The 22,141-nt window shown below is 41.2% G+C and overlaps 1 protein-coding gene across 1 annotated transcript; it reads right to left on the reverse strand.

The window, feature by feature from the left end:
- Window positions 1-8,780: 8,780 nt before the first annotated feature.
- Window positions 8,781-19,136, reverse strand: LOC137276878 (peptidylglycine alpha-hydroxylating monooxygenase-like). Its single transcript, XM_067808526.1, has 12 exons — window positions 18,897-19,136; window positions 18,501-18,555; window positions 18,074-18,161; window positions 17,457-17,566; window positions 15,466-15,543; window positions 13,972-14,020; window positions 13,529-13,593; window positions 13,181-13,261; window positions 12,032-12,108; window positions 11,028-11,081; window positions 10,463-10,515; window positions 8,781-10,292 (listed from the first exon to the last, which is right to left on the reverse strand). Exons 1-12 carry the CDS (start codon window positions 19,026-19,028, stop codon window positions 10,052-10,054), a joined length of 1,083 nt encoding a protein of 360 aa, XP_067664627.1. The 5' UTR covers window positions 19,029-19,136; the 3' UTR covers window positions 8,781-10,051.
- Window positions 19,137-22,141: the final 3,005 nt, after the last annotated feature.

The following is a 22,141-nucleotide window of genomic DNA, read 5'->3' on the forward strand; positions in this document are numbered from 1 at the left end:
CACATGTATATTTTGTCCACCTACCCAGCTGATCTGTCTGTCCAACATGTATACTATGTCCACCTACCCAGCTGATCTGTCTGTCCAACATGTATACTATGTCCACCTACCCAGCTGATCTGTCTGTCCAACATGTATACTATGTCCACCTACCCAGTTGATCTGTCTTTCCAACATGTATACTATGTCCACCTACCCAGTTGATTTGTATGTCCTATGTGTATGCTTTGTCCTCTCACCCAGTTGATCTGTCGGTCCCAAATGTATGCTTTGTCCTCTCACCCAGTTGATCTGTCAGTCCCAAATGTATATGCTTTGTCCTCTCACCCAGTTGATTTGTCGATCCCAAATATAAGCTCTGTCCTCTCACCCAGTTGATGTGTCGGTCCCAAATGTATATGCTTTGTCCTCTCACCCAGTTGATGTGTCGGTCCCAAATGTATATGCTTTGTCCTCTCACCCAGTTGATGTGTCGGTCCCAAATGTATGCTTTGTCCTCTCACCCACTTGTTCTGTCGGTCCCAAATGTATGCTTTGTCCTCTCACCCAGTTGTTCTGTCGGTCCCAAATGTATGCTTTGTCCTCTCACCCAGTTGATGTGTCGGTCCCAAATGTATGCTTTGTCCTCTCACCCAGTTGATGTGTCGGTCCCAAATGCATATGCTTTGTCCTCTCACCCAGTTGATGTGTCGGTCCCAAATGTATATGCTTTGTCCTCTCACCCAGTTGATGTGTCGGTCCCAAATGTATGCTTTGTCCTCTCACCCACTTGTTCTGTCGGTCCCAAATGTATGCTTTGTCCTCTCACCCAGTTGTTCTGTCGGTCCCAAATGTATGCTTTGTCCTCTCACCCAGTTGATCTGTCGGTCCCAAATGTATGCTTTGTCCTCTCACCCAGTTGTTCTGTATGCATTTCCCACTTAGCCAGTTGAAAAGTGTCTTGCAAATGCATGCTATGCCCACTTTTCTAGTTGATCAGTCTTTGCGAAGTGTTTGCTATGTTCTGTATGTGATTAAGTGTAAACACATCATGAGGTGGGTTGTTTCAGGAATTGAAAATGTGCCCTTCACATTTCGGCTGTATCACTACAACATGACGTGCATTATTGTGATTATTATGTCAGTAGAACGTCCTATGAAATGACACGCCTCCCTATACACCAGAGTATGTGACATACACTCCTCGTTTTTCCCGTTGGTGTTTGGCAGAGTGTGGAATCATCGATCTTCTGATGATATCACGCACTTCACACATAGCATCAGAGAGGTGGAGCTGAAACACATTATAATAGCAGATGTTTAGATTTTCTCGTGAACAGTGGATTGGCGGCGATGGACAGTTTGGTGAACTCTAGATGTTTCACATCACCGCCATATGGCTTGTTGCAGGTACCTTTGTCTGCATTGAGTTTCGCCTATTGGAAAACCTATAAGAAACACACGTAGGAGACGTTGAAAACAAAGTTTTTCAGAACTTTACGATGTTGTTGGGCAATTTTAAAACTGATGGAGACTACAGTTGAAATTCCAATCCTTTTACTTTGTGCAGTACGTTAAATATTTCGATGTTTTTAGAAAGATCCAGTAGAGGATGAACATTTGGGTTCAGATCCTGATTTGTAACAACAGAGTTGAAACTCCAGAGCTTACTTCTTTAATCTATCTCCTATTGCAATTCAAACGGTCGTGGCCGATCTAGCAGTAGCTTCCTCGGTGCACGCATCGAGCTTTTTCACATTCGTTACCCACTCGACCCTCCCAGTAACCTGAAAGACGACTTTTCCTCGTATCTATGAAAGGTTTTGCGAAACTGCCACAAAGCAGTCAGAATGCGCGTATTTCAGTCAAAGAATCCTTCAGGAATGTTTGATATTAATACTCCAGTATCCACACATCTACCAATATACTCTTAACTGAATTCCATCAAAACGTGTATCAACGTTTGTTCAGTGTGATTCAGTTGAGGGTCAAGCGAAGGAACATGTAAACAGCCTTTCCTTTAAATTTATATGATGAATTTGTCTAATTAAGATTCATGCTAACATATACTGATGGTAATATCTGAAGCAACACCTGAAGTCTGAAGCTACGAAAGCTTTCATATGCATGCATGGTACGCAAAATGCAACATGACCTTCAAAACCGGTGTGTGAATACATTCTACTCTGGAAAGTAACTGCAGCGACAAAACACAACACATTTATGAGATCAAGATCATTTATTCCGTGGAGACATAGCGGTAAATTCACTCAAAATGGACAGACCAAAAGGTATTCGCTGTATTCGCATTTTCATAAAAAAATGTCTTCACCTTGGCAACATTTTAATGTTTTTTGGGCAATAGAACTTCTTGAAATGAAATCCACTGAAAGTGACATTTGAAACAGTAACTGGGTCATCAGTAGTAGATGTATTTGTCACTGAAACCGACATATGAAACAATAACTGGGTCATCAGTGGTGCGTGTATTTGTCACTGAAACTGACATTTGAAACAATAACTGGGTCATCAGTGGTGCGTGTATTTGTCACTGAAACTGACATATGAAACAATAACTGGGTCATCAGTGGTGCGTGTATTTGTCACTGAAACTGACATATGAAACAATAACAGGGTCATCAGTAGTACATGTATTTGTCACTGAAACTGACATATGAAACGATAACTGAGTCATCAGTGGTGCGTGTATTTGTCACCGAAACTGACATTTGAAACAATAACTGGGTCATCAGTAGTACATGTATTTGTCACTGAAACTGACATTTGAAACAATAACTAAGTCATCAGGAGTACATGTATTTGTCACTGAAACCGACATATGAAACAATAACTGGGTCATCAGTGGTGTGTGTATTTGTCACTGAAACTGACATTTGAAACAATAACTGGGTCATCAGTGGTGCGTGTACTTGTCACTGAAACTGACATATGAAACAATAACTGGGCCATCAGAAGTACATGTATTTGTCACTGAAACTGACATATGAAACAGTAACTGGGTCATCAGTGGTGCCTGTATTTGTCACTGAAACTGACATTTGAAACAATAACAGGGTCATCAGTAGTACATGTATTTGTCATGACCCAGAATCACCCTCTGACATCGTCTTCTCATCGATAGCATAGGTTTACGAAAAAGGCATGGGTAGATTGTTCCATGCGTCTAGCGCGACCGGTCTGAGCTCTCGAACGTTAGCAACGGGCTGGTTCCTGGCGGACATACACCTACCTATCGCGCTCAAAATCTGGATTAAAATCTGGACTTCTGCTTTGTCAGTTGAGGGATTCAATGCTGCCTCTTAAGGTCGGAAATGATCCTAGCACGAAGAGGACGTGCATTGTCGTTCTGGTAGATGTGCGCGACGTGAGGACTGCATGCAGAGATGGCAGCAAAATGCTTACGAAGATGTCACGCCAATACTTCTCTCTGCATTCAGCGTTGACCAGCTCCGGTGTCACATTCACTCCCGTCGTGGCTGCCACCTTTGACTGAGTTGATTTGAAGTCCAAAATGGCTCCTGACGTGCCATTTGTAGCAGCCGTCTGTCATCCATCAAATCGGCCTTTCCGAGTCGACCTTGTTATTTCACCTGATATGAGGTTTGAAATGACGAATTAATGATTGATACAACTTTGTCTTTCTATCACTAGTCGTAAAATATCACAATATTTTATTGAAAATTTCCTATATATAGCGGCGACAACTGGTTTCGAACCTGAAACCCTTCGCTACCTCGGTTAGCTGTTTTATCCACTAGGCTAGGAGTGATCGATGTGAAAAATGAGATTATCAGTATGAACCACGTGTTCCTCACTAGACGTGTACTGCAGGCAGCGCACGTGCAGAACACGGGTAGCGTGTGCATTGCGCGTGCAATGCAATGAGTTGGTTGCCACTTGCGTCATGGTTGATACCGGGTGTTGCATTCATTTGCTTTCTGTTCTCTCAATCTTAGTACATGAACGACCCGTGAAGGTCCCGGGGTAGAATAGGCCTTCAGCAACTCATGCTTGCCATAAAAGGTGACTATGCTTGTCGTAAGAGGCGACTAACGGGATCGGGTGGTCAGACTAGCTGACTTGGTTGACACATGTCATCGGTTCCCCATTGCGCAGATCGATGCTCATGTTGTTGATCACTGGATTGTCTGGTCCAGACTCGATTATTTACAGACCGTCGCCATATAGCTGGAATATTGCTAAGTGCGACGTAAAACTAAACTCACTCACTCACTAGTACATGAACACAAACCATTTGTACAAATTGAAAATAAAATTATTTGGTTTTGCATTCATGACGGTTCAATTACTTCTCCGCGATTTTGGAGTCTGTGGGTTTAAGAACCTCGGGGTCGTGTTAAAACTCCCTTACATAATATGGACAATGCAATGTGAGATATTACTAATGGTAACCTACCTCTACTGATACAATGTAATATCAGTGTGATAAGTTGTGTAAGCTTCTATGTTCGAATAAGGAGAAAATCAAGCCTTTTTAATCAATAGTTTATCCTAACAATCAAATTCCAACACGTCAGACCTTTTTGTTACTGAAATATTAACACTGTATAGAAGTAAAACAGTGTGGCTTTCCATGTCGTGTGTGAAAAAAGAATTATGGTCCTCGATTCACTCACTAAAGTTCGTGTTTCATTCTACAGGCAACCATTACTGAGTGTTACATTTCCTGTAATCGTGATTCCATTTAAGGCGGAACTGGTAAATATCAAGGGACACACTACACTACATTGTTAAAGAGCCTTTGAAGTGACAGCAGTTATTGATTCACCGATCCCTAATATAATTATTCTCGAATTTCTGTGACCATCCTTAATGACGTTTTATTATTTAGAACAATACGTGGTTTCAGCACAAATCAATTGCGGACCGCGTGTTGATACCCCGTGATACTGATGGAGGAGATATCGGGGGTTATATAATACGTCGGACAGGCGTGGCAAGAAAGTCACTACGGACCAAACACACCATAAGTGGACCCAGAAGGGGTGTAGAGTTGCGCAGCCCCATTTTTGTTCTGAAATTTTGTTAAATGACCATTAAAACTCGGGTGGAAATTAAATGTGCACCAAGCCTTTTCTCAGTAATGTGCACACTTCCCCACCGCACCTTCTCAAAAGCTGTATCCGCCCCTGCACACGCTGAGCTAGCCCCCAACATTATTTGTGGGGGATGTTAGTTCCACGTGGTATTATCACATTTCGAAAAAATAACTGGACACAATGAATATTTAGTGTGAGTGAGAGTGAGGGTAGCCTTACGCCGCCTTTAGCGATATTTCAGCAATATCACGGCAGGGGACATCAGAAATTGACTTTAAACATTGTACATATGTGGGGAGTCTTCGGTGTGACAAGCGAACGCTTTAACCGGTAGGCTACCGACCCTACAGTACTTAATGATATTCAAGGGTAAATGTACTGATAGTACATTTTATATATTGCTTGTCTTATTGGTCTTGAACTTTATATGCTGCAATATAGGAGAGAGTGGCCAGTGCAACGATATGAAATTTGGTCATGTTACAAAAGTATCGTCAATACATGTAAATATGTAAATGTGAATGACGTCGCACCATCGTTAGTCCAGGTAAAGAGGGATTAAGATGTATAGACACACTGAATATGTACATATGTGAATATATGACTCGACGAAAGACTAACAAATCGTCATTTGACATAGAATGTCCTTAAGTTGCATCGGTATACGGGGTCGGCACAATAAATAGTGGATTAGCGTTGAGAATTGTTCCCGTTATTTTCTGTGACTTGTATCCCTAATCCAAATAGGTTCTTATTTATCCGTGGTTTACGTATATTGGATGTTTATTTAGACGGCTATAAGTATTGATAAACCAGTCGCGATGTTCTGACTAATGGTTTCATTGACACAAGGTGGAGATAATTCAGTTATTTCGACCGCTTCTTCGTCCACATCCCCTCGGGCATGTGAGCGCAGAAATAACCAACATGCGTCACACTAGTATGGAACGCTGTGAAGGGCATTCTCTCGCGATCTCGACCTTACAAGCTTACCTGCCCTGTGATCATAAGCAACGAATAACTGTATATACAAGGGTAGTAGTTGCAGTTGAGATTAGCTTGCAAAGATGGGAGTTACACATTGCATACGTACATACATTACATCCAACGATTGTGAAGTTCTATACGGGTTCACACCCAGATTATGGTCAGCCATAGGCCATCATGATGATGTACGAGGTATTAGAAAGTCACACATACACACAGCTAGCATAGTTGTTAAATCATTCACTCTGGATTCTCAGGGATTTTGTATGAACAAACTGTATGGTTCGTTAGTCGATATTAATAGAATGACTAGATTCCTTTCATCGACCCTCTTGACGGCTTACATCCCGCCTCACATCATTGCATTGTACCCATCCACAGGCAACAATAGGTGTCTCACGTTTTCTTAAAGAACAGAATTGCTCGAAAAGGTACTTGTCACCTCTAACTTGCATGCGGAGGTAACTCGCAATACTCGGCAGATACAGATGCTTTAGTTTAAGTCGTTGGTTTACCTGTAAATGAATGAAGAGATGTACATCTCACAATTACTTTAATGTGGACTTGTTGGTCGATATGTCAAGCATATCGATTCTAGAAACGTAAACCCACACATGGCTCGAAGTGTATGGTTTTCTGTGAATAAGACAGTGAATTTGGTTCAACAGCGTGAACGGCATTTCAGGCATCACGGTTGTCAGCTTGATATGGAAGGAGACGTGATGATCTAATCAGCGACGTGTAATAATGGGTTATACACTGTCCCTTTCTACTACGTTCACGTCCATGGAAGACTGCTTGTTTTTGAGTGTTGAATTTGGAGGGCACTCTTGACATCTGAGAACACTTCCATGGACTACAAACGAGTGCGGGAATTTATCTCGCACTTAAGATCTTCATAAGACATTGTGAGTGGAGATCGCGCTTACAGTACCCCATACATTGGACCATTCGGTGCTGCGTGCGTTTGTGTCTCTTACTGCAATACCTCAGTGCGGGGCACCTGACAGTGCAACTCTATATTCTTATTAATGGTTTGAACCATTCTTGTACTTTCTAAATCACGCAGATATATGAAGTTACCGTTCCAGGGAGCAGCGGACTACACCATCACACCCACGAAGTGACAAATGTTTAAGACCTTTGCCACTTTCCGTTGTTCTCCAGCATATTTCTATGATTGCCCAACTCACTCACTCACTTATGTTTGCTCAGCAGGTAGATCAACAGCATCCAAGCTAAATTTATATGACTGCGGTTTATAAATAATACAGTCTGTAACAGACAATCTTGTATATGTCATCGTGGACAGCAAGTACGCTAAGGTGTGAAAAGCTTGACCATGCCATCAATAAAAGGACCCAGATATCTCACTTTGTAGCCTGCATTGATGACGGACATAGGCAGCTGGGGGCCTACATACATGACGAACATAGGCAGCTGGGGACCTACATACATGACGAAATAGGCAGCTGGGGACCTACATACATGACGAAATAGGCAGCTGGGGACCTACATACATGACGAACATAGGCAGCTGGGGACCTACATACATGACGAACATAGGCAGCTGGGAACCTACATACATGACGAAATAGGCAGCTGGGGACCTACATACATGACGAAATAGGCAGCTGGGGACCTACATACATGACGAAATAGGCAGCTGGGGACCTACATACATGACGAACATAGGCAGCTGGGGGCCTACATACATGGCGAACATAGGCAGCTAGGGACCTACATACATGACGAAATAGGCAGCTGGGGACCTACATACATGACGAAATAGGCAGCTGGGGACCTACATACATGACGAACATAGGCAGCTGGGGACCTACATACATGACGAACATAGGCAGCTGGGGACCTACATACATGACGAAATACGCAGCTGGGGACCTACATACATGACGAAATAGGCAGCTGGGGACCTACATACATGACGAAATAGGCAGCTGGGGACCTACATACATGACGAACATAGGCAGCTGGGGGCCTACATACATGACGAACATAGGCAGCTGGGGGCCTACATACATGGCGAACATAGGCAGCTGGGGACCTACATACATGACGAACATAGGCAGCTGGGGACCTACATACATGACGAACATAGGCAGCTGGGGACCTACATACATGACGAAATACGCAGCTGGGGACCTACATACATGACGAAATAGGCAGCTGGGGACCTACATACATGACGAAATAGGCAGCTGGGGACCTACATACATGACGAACATAGGCAGCTGGGGACCTACATACATGACGAACATAGGCAGCTGGGGGCCTACATACATGGCGAACATAGGCAGCTGGGGACCTACATACATGACGAAATAGGCAGCTGGGGACCTACATACATGACGAAATAGGCAGCTGGGGACCTACATACATGACGAAATAGGCAGCTGGGGACCTACATACATGACGAAATAGGCAGCTGGGGACCTACATACATGACGAACATAGGCAGCTGGGGACCTACATACATGACGAACATAGGCAACTGGGAACCTACACTCATGACGAACATAGGCAGCTGGGGACCTACATACATGACGAACTTATACTGCTATGCACCAGCATATAGGTTTATAGGTCTTGATTACCAGAGACGACAGTGTACTTTCACCTAAATCAGCAGTTATTGTCTTTTAGAAATATTAATTCCAATGAAATTTCGTGTTCTACCACAGAATAATGGATAAAACAACAAAGACGCCGTAGTTTCACTGGAATAATTGTATTGTAATATCTAAATGATATCAAATGATATCTTTGTTTTCAAGGCTGCCACAGTTTGCATCGCATATATATAGATCGACGGTATTGCTCTCTCAGGAGCACATCGTTACGACATGCTGCAGACTTATGATCATATGTATAGAGCACCATACATTTACGAAACATTGAAACAAAGTTAATTAACAACAGATGTAGTATACACCGTGCTCCTTGCTCTCCGCTGATAACGACATGAAATTCTTACGTCTTCATTTTATTCCTACGTGGCAAGTTTGAAACATTATATTGCCTGTAACCAAACGGAAAGAATGCACTTACGTATATGACTATCATGTTCCCTAAGTCTGTACACATCTACAATATAATGGCATATATTATGGACTACGTAACTGCAGCACGTTCACAAATACAATGTGCAAAGTCAGTTTCTTAATCAAATTGAACAAACAGCAACCGTAATGTTTCAGATACCTTTCATATGAACTTTAGGCCCCCCCCAAAAAAAAAAATGAGTCAAAAAGTCAAGTCCAAAACAGCCCAAAAACCTAAATTATGAAAGATTATCGTATTGTGTACGGAACAAGTTTAAAAAATGCATTCACTAACGAATTTCCCTAATGAATTGCCAAATAAGTGATCAGTACATGCAGCCTACCATTACGTTAGACTACACATGAGTCTCGTCGGAGTGATTCGAACACCCCAATTAGAGGGTATCACCCTTTTTAATAAGGTTGACATAAAATGAGTACCTCTTCAAAAATGAAATGTAGTATTCAAAACTATGCAATAGAAATAAACCTTCTAACCATCAATACTAATTAATATCGCCGAATACTGGTGCAGTATGAAATGGTAAAGTTGAGGAAATATTATCAAATAAACTGTGTACTTCCTTATCCACCTGAACAATTATGAGTTAAATACATGGAAATCAATGATTGGCCTTTGCAATCCCCCAAAATTAGTGTTACAAGCATCTGTTATAGGTGTTGTACTCATATGTGTCAGTAATGAACAGTTAATGGAATTAGTATAGGATACCCCATACCACCAAACATTAACGACACATGTACACTGTTCGATATTGCAGGGATGTTTTGAGCATATGATCTTAACCCCTTGGCCAAGGGACAGACGGAACAGATTGATTTGTGTTAAGATGCTGCTGTATTTAGCCAGTTTCTCAGTAACACATCTTAATGGTTAACTCTGGTAGTTATGCTGCCCGACACATGCATTAATAATCAAGGTTACATTGTAGCATGGTGTCGTCTGCCTCTCATCCTGGGTAGACGTGGCCGGAAACTGTCTCTGATTTCGTCACTGTGAGGAATCCCTGCCAAGGAACTTGCAGAATCTGGTATGGTTTCGAGGTAATCGGCCCACTTGAAGTGCTGTGCATCCCGGAAGCAGTACTGGACTTTAAGATTCTCCTTCCGGTATGTGTAGTAAAGGATGTAGAAATTACACATCTCGTCAGAATTGGTGGCTCTGTATAGGAATAAATAGCTTCATTAATTACTTCGGTAAAGTTGAAACACTTTCAGTAATATACTCCTTATTTGTAAAACACTCATTCATGTTAGTTGCATACCATTGCATACCATTCTCTCCATCTCTCTCTCTCTCTCTCTCTCTCTCTCTGTATGTGAAGTACTTACCCGATCATTGTGTAGTCTTCTCTCTGCATGCTATTCATAGTACATCTGGCAGCCTATGAAATAAATACAATAATAATTTGGAATAGTACCTGTCCTCGTTAAACCATGACGGTTAGTTTGTAGATACAGCTTGTCATCTTATCATAGGCTGGCATCTACACAGAAAAATGTGCTACATGACATTAAAATTTATGAATGTGAACTTCTTTAGGAATATGACATTTAGCAAAAATACTAGGAAACAGATATATCACTTCTAAATGCCATACAAAGAACATGGACCCAGCATGATATCAGCTTCGTGAACTTAAATCACCTTTATTTACTTAAGCCTTAATCAGTCGTAATTTTTATGTTCTAAAATTTCGGATAATCCTGCTGAAACCAATGCATTGTTTTAAAAAGAAATATTTAATAATGTATTTGTGTCTCAAACCTCCAAATGAGATATTGACCACGCCGATTGCCTAGTGTCTTAGCGTTCATAGTCTACAGATTCAACGACGTCGACTGATTACTTAAGGACACCAAAGATACGAAATGATGTGCGTGCTGTTCTGCTCACCAAGATATCCCCTCTCCGTATACTGATATGGGGAGTTGTGATGTTGTAGAATGTCTGAAACACAGGGTAGGTCGTAAAAAACCCACGGATTTACAGTTAATCTGATATGGCTATTTCATGGCAGTCTTGACCGAATCATTCACAATAATGACGGTACAAACACATTATGCTTGACATTTTGTGCATAAAGGCTTTGTTTGTAACTGTACAGTACCTAACTGATGACGCATTGCAGATCTTTTGTACCAGTCGACGCCAGTCATTGACAGCGTTATGAGTAGGCGTACTTCAAAGTGACAATTACCCCTCGACATAGGGACGACATGAAATAAACTCATGGCATAAATGTCACAGATTCTTCATCTAATAACTACAGCTAATCGAATATCGAAGTCTTCAATTATGTTTCATAACAATGCTTATGAACCCCAGAGATTTCACACTGGGTTTCAGAGCAGATAGCACAGTGGCAGTAGGGATGACCTAAACCAGAGGCACGGGAGTTTCAATGTGATTCACATTTGACAGTTGTACAGTGAAAGTAGTGTCTGAACGCTTCTACATCCTCGGTTTTCCTTTTTTTATCTATACAGAACCGCAAGATAAACGCAATTTTCGTAAACGTGAAATGTCATAAAAGTAAGAGTTCACGTTCATATCTTCTATTTAAAAACTTGACAAAAACAGTTGCGTTTCTTTTGTTCTAAGTATTTTATTCCATAGTGACATATCATTCTATGTGCCGATAAATTTAGAAAAATAACATGATAATCTACAAAGCATTGAATTGTAATCTTTAGAAAGACTTCTTTTTATATTTTACGTGTCACGTTGACCATGTCGAAAAATGAAGTCCTGATCATGAAAGTTTAGAAAAAAATCAACAAAGGAAAGCTTCATTCCAGTTCCGATTTTTGCTATTGTATGAACTGAGTATAGATTCAGGAGGCTCTGTCTAAACCATTCACAGAGCCTGCATTAAGACAAAGGTGTCTGTGACTTACCTGTGGCAACTGTGGAGACATCCGTCCTATCTCCGTCCACTGACCGTCTCTAATCCGGTAGCCAGATGTTACCATGCCTGACACAACAACATGCCATATATCAACAGGAATAAAGCTCTGTTAACAGCGAGTGCAACATGTTCAAGCTAACTGTTATCAAAAACGACTAAAGGTTTCTTCTGTTCTAAGTCCTAATTCTGTACATACCTTTGGTCGTCGCAGTGCTAAAACAGCATCTGTAAACGGTTTCTTGAATTCTACAAACACCACTATAGAAACTTAAGCCCAGATTGTGCCTCTTTGCCTCAGAAGCAATTTTTGTGTAGCTTCACAAAACTCTCGTAAGCCTAAGATCTCGTAACTTTCCTCGTGGCATTTGCACAGCCTATGTTACAGTATGCCAGGTACAAATGTTACGAGAAAAGTTACGAGATCTTAGGCTTACGAGAGTTTTGTGAAACGGGCTCCAGACCGTCTAGAGTCTAGTCTAGTGATCAACAGCAGGAACATCGATCTTCACAACTGGGATACGATGACATGTTTTAACCAAGTCAGCGAACCTCACCACATATTACTGATGATCAATTCTAACCCAGATCTTCACCGGTTCTAAGATTCCGTATCCATGTACAATGTGTTGACATAGTGATATAATGTCGACCTGACTATTGGAGGACTGTGATGATGTATCGGGAAGGTTGTCGACAGTCACACGTGGACCGTGTGTACATGCATGAGTTTACAAGAGGCTGTATGCACAATCGACGTAGGGGAGCATTCTCGAAACACCAGTCGGGTTTCGTAAATGAGTACGAAAATATACTGACAAGCAAAAGAAACACAGTTTTAGAAACTTTAAAATGTCATAAAAGTAAGCGTTCATGCTAACGTCTTCTACTTTAACACTTGACTAAACGCCAGATTTGTGTTTCTTTTGCTGTTGAGTATAGATATGGAGCTGGTATTAGGTGCGTGGACACCAATGTTCATTTGTGTGATTTAAGCCGTCTTTTATGATCATCAGTATCAGTTATAACCCTTGCTTGACATAATGACTACTGTCCATTAACACCTGTGTCCGCTCATGGCACCCACTCAGAAGTGCTACAATTTCTCCCCGCGGATTGGCCGCAAGACTTCACTACTTACCAAGGTTGTGTGAGTGCGTCCTATAGCCGATAGGAAATATGGAGTAGCTGTCATAATCGCAGGCACTTTCCATATGGAATTCTGTTAAAGGGACATAAAAATGTTACCATAGCATAATAATGTTACCAAACATTCAAGTGGGAGATGTTTGATGCATCAATGACACCACGCTAATGTAGCTAAATGACATGTAGTATATCAGGCGATACGTTTCATATATTCATTACTACACAATTACTCATTTGAAAGTAAGTATGCCATGAAGTATATAAACACCAATAAATAGTTTGATTAAATGAGTGTTTCTCTTCAACCGTAATAAAACGTTTAAAAGTAATTTTAACAAACCTTGCATTTGAGGTGGTATATAGCCAGTATCAGCCAACACGTAGAAGCCCGCTTGCTTCTGTTGCCTATATCAAGAACATTGCAAAAACGATGACCGCTCTATCGTTACTCGATGTCTTCCTTAATTCTTAGTCACACTAACCTCCTGCCTCCCCCCACCCCACCGAAAAACAAAAACAAAAACACAACAACAAAAGAAATAACCGACAAGTTAGATACCACATGAACAAACGGTAGAGGGGCTGACAGATATTTACTTGTTTTTAATACATAGTGTGATATACAAGTTATAACATACATCGGTTCCCTATCTTCTTCATGTAGTAACCAGGTTAGCTATACGAACTTCTTACGCCCATTCTTAAGACGGTGGCTACGATCAAAGTTAAGAATTCTTAGGGCTACGAACATTTCTGGAATATTGGCCCAGATGTGATACTCACGGTGTATAGGTCATGTGTAGTGTTACTCCAGAGTCATCCGTCAGATAACCTGTAGTGATATAACCACATGTAGTGTTACTCCAGAGTCATCCGTCAGATAACCTGTAGTTATATAGTCAAATGTAGTGTTACTCCAGAGTCATCCGTCAGATACCCTGTAGCTATATAATCACACGGAGTGTTACTCCGGGGTCACCCGTCAGATACCCTGTAGCTATATAGTCACATGTAGTGTTACTCCGGGGTCACCCGTCAGATACCCTGTAGCTATATAGTCACATGTAGTGTTACTCCGGGGTCATCCGTCAGATACCCTGTAGCTATATAGTCACATGTAGTGTTACTCCAGAGTCATCCGTCAGATACCCTGTAGTTATATAGTCACATGTAGTGTTACTCCGGGGTCACCCGTCAGATACCCTGTAGCTATATAGTCACATGTAGTGTTACTCCAGAGTCATCCGTCAGATACCCTGTAGCTATATAGTCACATGTAGTGTTACTCCAGAGTCATCCGTCAGATACCCTGTAGCTATATAGTCACATGTAGTGTTACTCCAGAGTCATCCGTCAGATACCCTGTAGTTATATAGTCACATGTAGTGTTACTCCAGAGTCACCCGTCAGATACCCTGTAGTTATATAGTCACATGTAGTGTTACTCCAGAGTCATCCGTCAGATACCCTGTAGTTATATAGTCACATGTAGTGTTACTCCAGAGTCATCCGTCAGATACCCTGTAGTTATATAGTCACATGTAGTGTTACTCCAGAGTCACCCGTCAGATACCCTGTAGCTATATAGTCACATGTAGTGTTACTCCAGAGTCATCCGTCAGATACCCTGTAGTTATATAGTCACATGTAGTGTTACTCCAGAGTCATCCGTCAGATACCCTGCAGCTATATAGTCACATGTAGTGTTACTCCAGAGTCATCCGTCAGATAACCTGTAGCTATATAGTCACATGTAGTGTTACTCCAGAGTCATCCGTCAGATACCCTGCAGCTATATAATCACACGGAGTGTTACTCCGGGGTCACCCGTCAGATACCCTGTAGCTACATAATCACATGTAGTGTTACTCCGGGGTCATCCGTCAGATACCCCGTAGTTATATAATCGCATGTAGTGTATATCAGCGGTAATTACCACAGCAGCTTGTTTTGGCTATTTCCTATTTTAGGCCACTCTCAGCAATATTCCAGCTTTATGGCGGGGGTCTGTTAATAATAGTTTCCGGACCAGACAATCCAGTGACCAACAGCACGAGGATCGATATATTCATTCTTGATACGATGATCAACATGTGTCAGTGACGTCAGCCAGCCTGACCGCCCTATCTCATTCGTCTCTACTTACGATAGGCGTGGGTTGTTTAAGACCAGTTCTAACCCGGATCTTCACGGGGTACTAGAACGACTGCGGAAACAGCTTCACGGTTTATGTTTCGTGCTTGGAATAGAAACAAAATAACTTCATCACTCGCTCACCTGGGAATCGTAGGACGTAATGCAGCTGTATGACGATGTAATCGATGCCGGTGTCCCCACCGACGCGGAAACCCACACCTAGAACAAACACGTACTAATGAAGGCTCCGGCGTGACATAGTATTAGGTCCTGCTATTTGGAAAAGGCGATGCTCGAACGTTCCATCTTGACCCTTGTTTTACACTGACCATCCTCATATCGGAATTGGGAAATGCAATGTTGTATTAACCATATCACATAAAACGGAAGGTCGCCTTGACCATTTCTTAATTGGAATTGTAAACTGTTTTTAGAAACTTGATATACTAGCCACTTCAGGATTGACATACACGGTTTCACAGTCATTCCTCCCAAATGATGCCAACTGATGTTTATCCATGTCGCCATTGCAAACGGCAATAGACATTTAAATACTAGATAGGTAAACTTTAGTTTAGGCAAGGCTGACTACAAAACAAAAACAAACTGTTACACTACTGTGTGTCAGTGGCAGAAAGCAATAGTAATAAGTTCAAGATACTAAAAATACATTGTCGCCAGTAAATTTCCATAGGTAAATAAGGTCTGCTGCACTGCTGTTGTTGGACTTGTCGTGTTATTTCTTGGAGATAAATATATCAGATTTCTTCCAGAAAAAGTTCTAGTGTACCAAAATCCAAAATCAAAATTTTCTAGATGTTTTGATGTCCAAAACTCGGATAACCTACGTTATGTTTTAATCATCACCCGTGACTTCTACATACAACCACAAATAACTGCATTTTTCATTCAGAAGGGTTCAGAAATAGTCACTGAATACATATTGTTGGCGTTGATGCCAACATGACACATTATATATCTTTAGCATGGCGTTAAAACTGGATATTGCGAACTTCGTGTTTGAGGACCTAACCTCCGTGACGTGTATTTCTTCCCGTAAACAATCTTTTAACAAAAAACTGAATTCACTCAATAAATAATTAATGAAAGAGGACTTAAAATATGTAACTTAAACATTGTGCATTAGGCAAAATAATATGGTTCAAGGACTGTGACACAGACTAAACATATCTTTAAGATAGTCATAGCGCTAAGATTGCTTTGTGCAAGTGGGGCCCTGGCGGGTGTGAAACCGAAAACAGCATCGTGAGAAATGTAAACAAGTCACATGACAGGATTTACCCTGTGTAAGAAGTTTTCCTCTTATGAGAGATCCGTGCGTGTACACTTGCTCATGAGTTATAGAATATGCATAGGAGGAGTATGGAAGCAAGAACAGGGAAATTAAAACAGTTGCATTTTAAATGAGTTGGCACTTTCACGACAATTTATAATAGTTTCCGTCTAGCTTGACGCTATCGGTACTTATACCTGTTTCAGACTATTACCGTGAAACATAAAGTATATAACAACTGGAATGTTTCTCATTACTTAAATGCCACATTTATGCACACACAGTCTTTGAATCAACAAGTGTTTCATTCAAAATATTTAGCGAACTTGTGTCAGTAAGTATAATACATCTCTTTTGTTTTGCACATTTCTTCACACGATTAATACCACTACTGGTATATTTCGCTTTTAGACTAGATGGGAAGCCAATTTAAGTCAACTAGCACCGCATTGCGTCATAATCCAAGGGAGGTAACTCTGGCCTCTTTATTCGCAAAACACACTCCTCATAAAGGCATGACGTTTCAACACTTATATAGAACGTTTTACTTTTAATGTGAGTGCATATTTTCGAAATTAAACAAAATTATTTTTTCAATTACGAAAGAAAGAATCCAAAAGAAAGCCAGAAGAAATTTATTTGGAATTCTAAGTAACTATTAACTGTTCCAGTAAATCAAAACAGGGAAACAACCGGCTAGAAAATCGAACCACGGAATCTGTCCGATCACTGGACAGACACTCGGCCACAGCACCACGGAATCAGTCCTCAATAGAAAAGGGTATACCGAGTTGACTTTAAAAAAATGTGCGTGTCGAGTAGGCATGAGAATTGTTACCTTCGGGGAGATTCATGGATGGAGCGTCGAGGGCCCAGGCAAACACTACCTGGCGTTCTCCATCCAGGCATACTGACCTCTCTGAGCGGTCACTGGTTTCACCGCAAGACCTGAAACACACAATCTGAGAGAGTACACTGGAAACATGCTGCGTAAACTGTCACAAACATATACATGTATACAACGGTCGAATATCGAATATTGACTTCTCTCCAGGTCAGCAGAGCAGGTTGTCATGTATAACAAAGGCAGTGGAGTAGTTTAGTGGTTAAGGAGTTCGCTCGTAACAACGATAACGCGGGTTGGATTCTCCATATGGGTACAATGTGTAAAGCCCATTTCTGGTGTTCCTCGCCGTGATATTGAAGGAATGATGTTAAAAGCGACGTAAAACTAAACTCACTCACTCATGCGGGTCCTGCATCATGTTACCCTTGACTACAGTTTCACCGATATAGTATCTGAATTGTATTAAATATATGAACTGAACATATTAGAACACAACGAGATAATGAAAACGGGCATTTACTGAGAATATTACTGGACTGTTCATCTTAGTACACTGAAGGCCTGGTACACAACAACGATGTTAATGTAGTGCTGACATCGAGACTTACCAGAAGGGTCTTGTGCTCCCTGGGACCTTGCATCCGTACACCATCAGATGATGTGCCCTGGTTCGGGAGGCGTGGGGCTCATACTTCACTGTAACAACACACACCTGTCACTGACTGGCATTTCAACATAAGTACGGGTTATGATTACTCGTATGAGAAAATCTGAACTTAAATTTACAATGACGTGGCTGAAGTACACAAGCTGACATTCTAAAACATGAAATGTCTTCCTTACGCAAATCGTCGTAATGAAATTTCAAAGGTGGTATTGCATCTGCCGCTGAACGCTCATGCTTCTTAAATGATAGCAATACGGGATGTGCCTTGTGATGATTCAGTTATGTCAGTGTCACTCAGGCTTTCATCTGCAACGACCACCACCATGTTATATATAGACAGTACGTGGTAACTGTGAGTATATTTGTACCTATATACGCCGTTCTCTTGTTTAACTTCACCGCATGGCAGAGTAGGTCGTCAGCCTTCAACACAGAACATTATCTCATAAGGTTGTGACTTTATACAAGCTTTTTTCGGAAAAGTAGATAAACATATATTTCCATTCACAACAGACGCAAACAGATAATGTGTAATTTGATTTAATATATGCATATAATTATGTGTCCAAACACATACACATATTTATATCAAAATAGACAACTGTTCAATATATCACACGATTATAACATTTGTGAGTGAACATTTTATACAATATCCGTTAGAATGTATGTGCTAGATTAAACATTACGTTCTAATGTAAACACGATTACACTCAGCGGGCTAACTAAACTGGAATAATTATCAATACGTAAAGAGAACGTACCTTCTGCGCTCTTACATGAGGCATTCGGATTGTCCTAGTGAAAGCATTGGGGTCTTGAAGTGTCCATCCATCGGTGTAAATCACATCGCAAACTAGTACAAACAACGCTAGACAGGTCCCCATCAAATCCATAGTTTACCCTTCCTTCAAAGGCGTTTAAACCACTCCCCAGGTAGAAGTGAGTTAGAGAAAGACGAGGTGCAGGAAAGCACACTTAGAGTCCTTATCACCTCCTCGGGCCTGGAAATACAGATTATCAGATCAAGTGCCAAGCGAGGGCGTGTGCTATTTATGTCTCTTTGTCTTTCTTACAGCCAGGTCAGATTGTAACATGCACCAGTAGTCGGCGTGTGGTTCTTGCAGCCTCAGGAAATTGCTGAAGCATATGCAGGTACTATAAAACGGGAGGTGAAACTCGGCAAATCGAGCTATATGAATGAGTGCGTTCACTCCATGGCATAGGTTAGACATTGGGATCCATTTATCTTACCTGGGAGCTCTACATGATAGAATCCCATGAAAAAACCATGTGTTGGCTTCCAATATCAAGCGCAGGTACACTTAGTGAGGTAAAACTTAGTAAAACAGACAATCTTGGTCTAGAGGATACAATGAGAGTGACGTACGTTTCAACCAACAGTAAAACACTTATACCGATCCGTTGTCAATATCATGTCTAACACCATATTATAACTCATTAATGGATTCTAATAAAATCTTAACATAAGACTTAATCTATATGTTACTAAGAATAATGTCGCAAAACCAATTTTGCGGTGCAAATTGAATTTTGACCAAAACATATGTGAGCAGAAACTTGATGGTTTGCAGTGGGATATATCTATGTAATCAAAATGTTGGATGTTATTGTTTAGGAATTACGGAGCAGCATTATTCGTGTATGGTAATAAGATCACACTGGTATAATGTCCAACAATTTGCAATACGTAACGCATGTTTTGTGAGCAACTTTGTAGCGTTTGTTATTATTCTGAGGGACGGGCAAACTGTCCCGGAATAACGTTGGGTCAGGAACCAGAATAAACTGACTTGTATTTGCTGAGAGATACTAGCGAAGCACATCCGCTACATGATACCTCCTGGCGGACTAGCGTCAGATCTCCGTGTCCGGCATACTCGAGAGTATCTTGATGGCTTTTCATTCATGTTCGTAGTACAAATTGGAATAGTCATAATGAATAAAGTAGAAATTCATGTAGTTATTAGACATATTCCCTCAAAGTAATGAAGTTTTGATTACTCAGTCATTACTACTCCTATTGCCATTAGGTGTGTCCGAACATAAGAGACACGCCTGCGACAATCGTTCATTCAGTGTAAAACAGATCCAAAGCATCAGGAGCAGTTCCAACCACATACCTGCTTCACTATCTGGCTCCCCACAATCCACAAACTGTACTCGATTGCCTCCAAAACGTACCATATTTTTAAAAAAGTCGGTAAATCCAACGAATGTGTTAGCTAAAACAATATGTTCTCAAGACTAATGACTATTAACCACAACAGCAAACCTTGTTGAAGAATCTTGGTGGAATACCGCGAGATGCCCACGGCATGTTTTCGGAAACAATATCATAATTACCATTCTCCTGCCATTTCCCTCCCTCCCTGGAAAAACACGCTGCCTCGTGAGCATCATCAGCTTAATAACACACCTCAGTGGCCATTCCGCTACAGCTTACTTCCTTGTCGTCACCGTAATACAAAGCGAGCATTTGTAGTATCGACTTATTAAGCATATTCATAGCTATTCAGGTTGACAAAACACTTACAGACCTGAAATAGATTGAACGTGCTATTCTGGAATGGAGTATTTTCTGCAGCAAATTTCTTTCAACGGGCACATTGATTCGGTGCGCTGTTTTTGATGCGCTTGTAATTATTAGTGTAGGATTACAGTTATTTCTGATTCGGGGCTTAGTGCGTGACGTCTGTTGTTTGTGGGGATACTTGGCCAATCTCACACTCTGAATAGAAGGAGGAAGTCGAACCGTTATCAACATGAACGAAAACTGCTCAAAACTTCCACTACTTTTAACGTTATAACAAACATTATGGCCAGGTAATATTTTCTTACAGCCTGTGAACATCACAAGGAGATCGTCATTTAGAGTCCTTGGCATAGGGTAAGACACACAGAAAAAAACCCGAAAGCTATTGCTAAATTATTAGATTGACACAGCACAAATGCCCAGACCATAGTCACTGCCACAGGCTGGTATTTCAATGCAATGAACGCTGTCTTACAACTACCATACAGACCCTTTTACTAAACAGAACGAACGTAGACACACAGCTGCTTGACAGACATAAGCAAAATGAACAAATTAATCCCATAAAATTAAAACATTTGCCAATATCTCTGACTTTATAATATTTGAAATATAGTAGGGTCATGTTTAATTGGAATAGTGCTAAAATATTTAATACAACATCTAAGTCCCAAGCAGGGGACTAGATCACACCTCAAAAATTACTGCAAGGTAGGTTTTCATTGTGTGATTCAGTTTCACGGAGCTGGTGTCAGGATCCGCTGTTTCCAATCTCTAAGATTCATTCATGAATTGGCTCTTTGTGAGAATAGCCTTGTTTTAGCGGAGCTAGGAACAAGAAGTTTGGACCGATATTCGTGACAATAGGGAGATTCTAACTGCACTGACATCACTCTTTTGTATGTCTATTTTATATTTATTATTGTACAACGCTGTGGGAGTCCACCTCGTATCTCCATACTCAAATCCTCACAGGGCTAGTGCGGTTATTGCTGTGTGTTTATAAATCCTTAAGCTCTTTGTCAATGCGGGTACAACGTGAGTGTAGATGACATCACAGGGTTTTGTATCGACTAGCTGTAAGATTTCCTTGAACCACCACTAGCTCTGATCTACCCGTCGCAAAACCTTCATGTTGCCGTCAATAGACCCGGTGTCTCCCATCCCGTCGTTGCAGGAGGAAACGCGTCACGTGTTCCCTAGACTCCAAACCGGTACTCCCTTGCGCCATTGGAAATGTCGACGTTGGTGTAGTCGTGTCAGGACAGGTTAAATTTGATCAATAGGTTCGAATTTGCACTGTTCTCAGACGATTTCTGAAACTTTGGTGGGAAGACAAGGCACCTGTCCCGCAGTATCCATTGCTGTTGCAAATCGGTGACGTAGGCAAAACACCCGGATGAATCGGTCACACTTAGTCTTCTACTTCTGGACGGTCTTGGGTCGAGCTAA

The sequence above is a fragment of the Haliotis asinina genome, chromosome 3 (genome assembly GCF_037392515.1).
Source record: "Haliotis asinina isolate JCU_RB_2024 chromosome 3, JCU_Hal_asi_v2, whole genome shotgun sequence".
In the NCBI taxonomy this organism is placed as follows: Eukaryota; Metazoa; Mollusca; class Gastropoda; order Lepetellida; family Haliotidae; genus Haliotis; species Haliotis asinina.

Excerpts from the sequence above, each read along its gene's own strand:
- LOC137276878 (XM_067808526.1), bottom strand. The coding sequence starts at position 19,028 with ATGGATTTGATGGGGACCTGTCTAGCGTTGTTTGTACTAGTTTGCGAT. Across the intron at positions 17,567-18,073 it reads GGGAGCACAAGACCCTTCTG|GTCTTGCGGTGAAACCAGTG; the intron begins GTAAGTCTCGAT and ends TGTGTGTTTCAG. Across the intron at positions 14,021-15,465 it reads TTACGTCCTACGATTCCCAG|GTTATCTGACGGATGACTCT; the intron begins GTGAGCGAGTGA and ends ATATCACTACAG.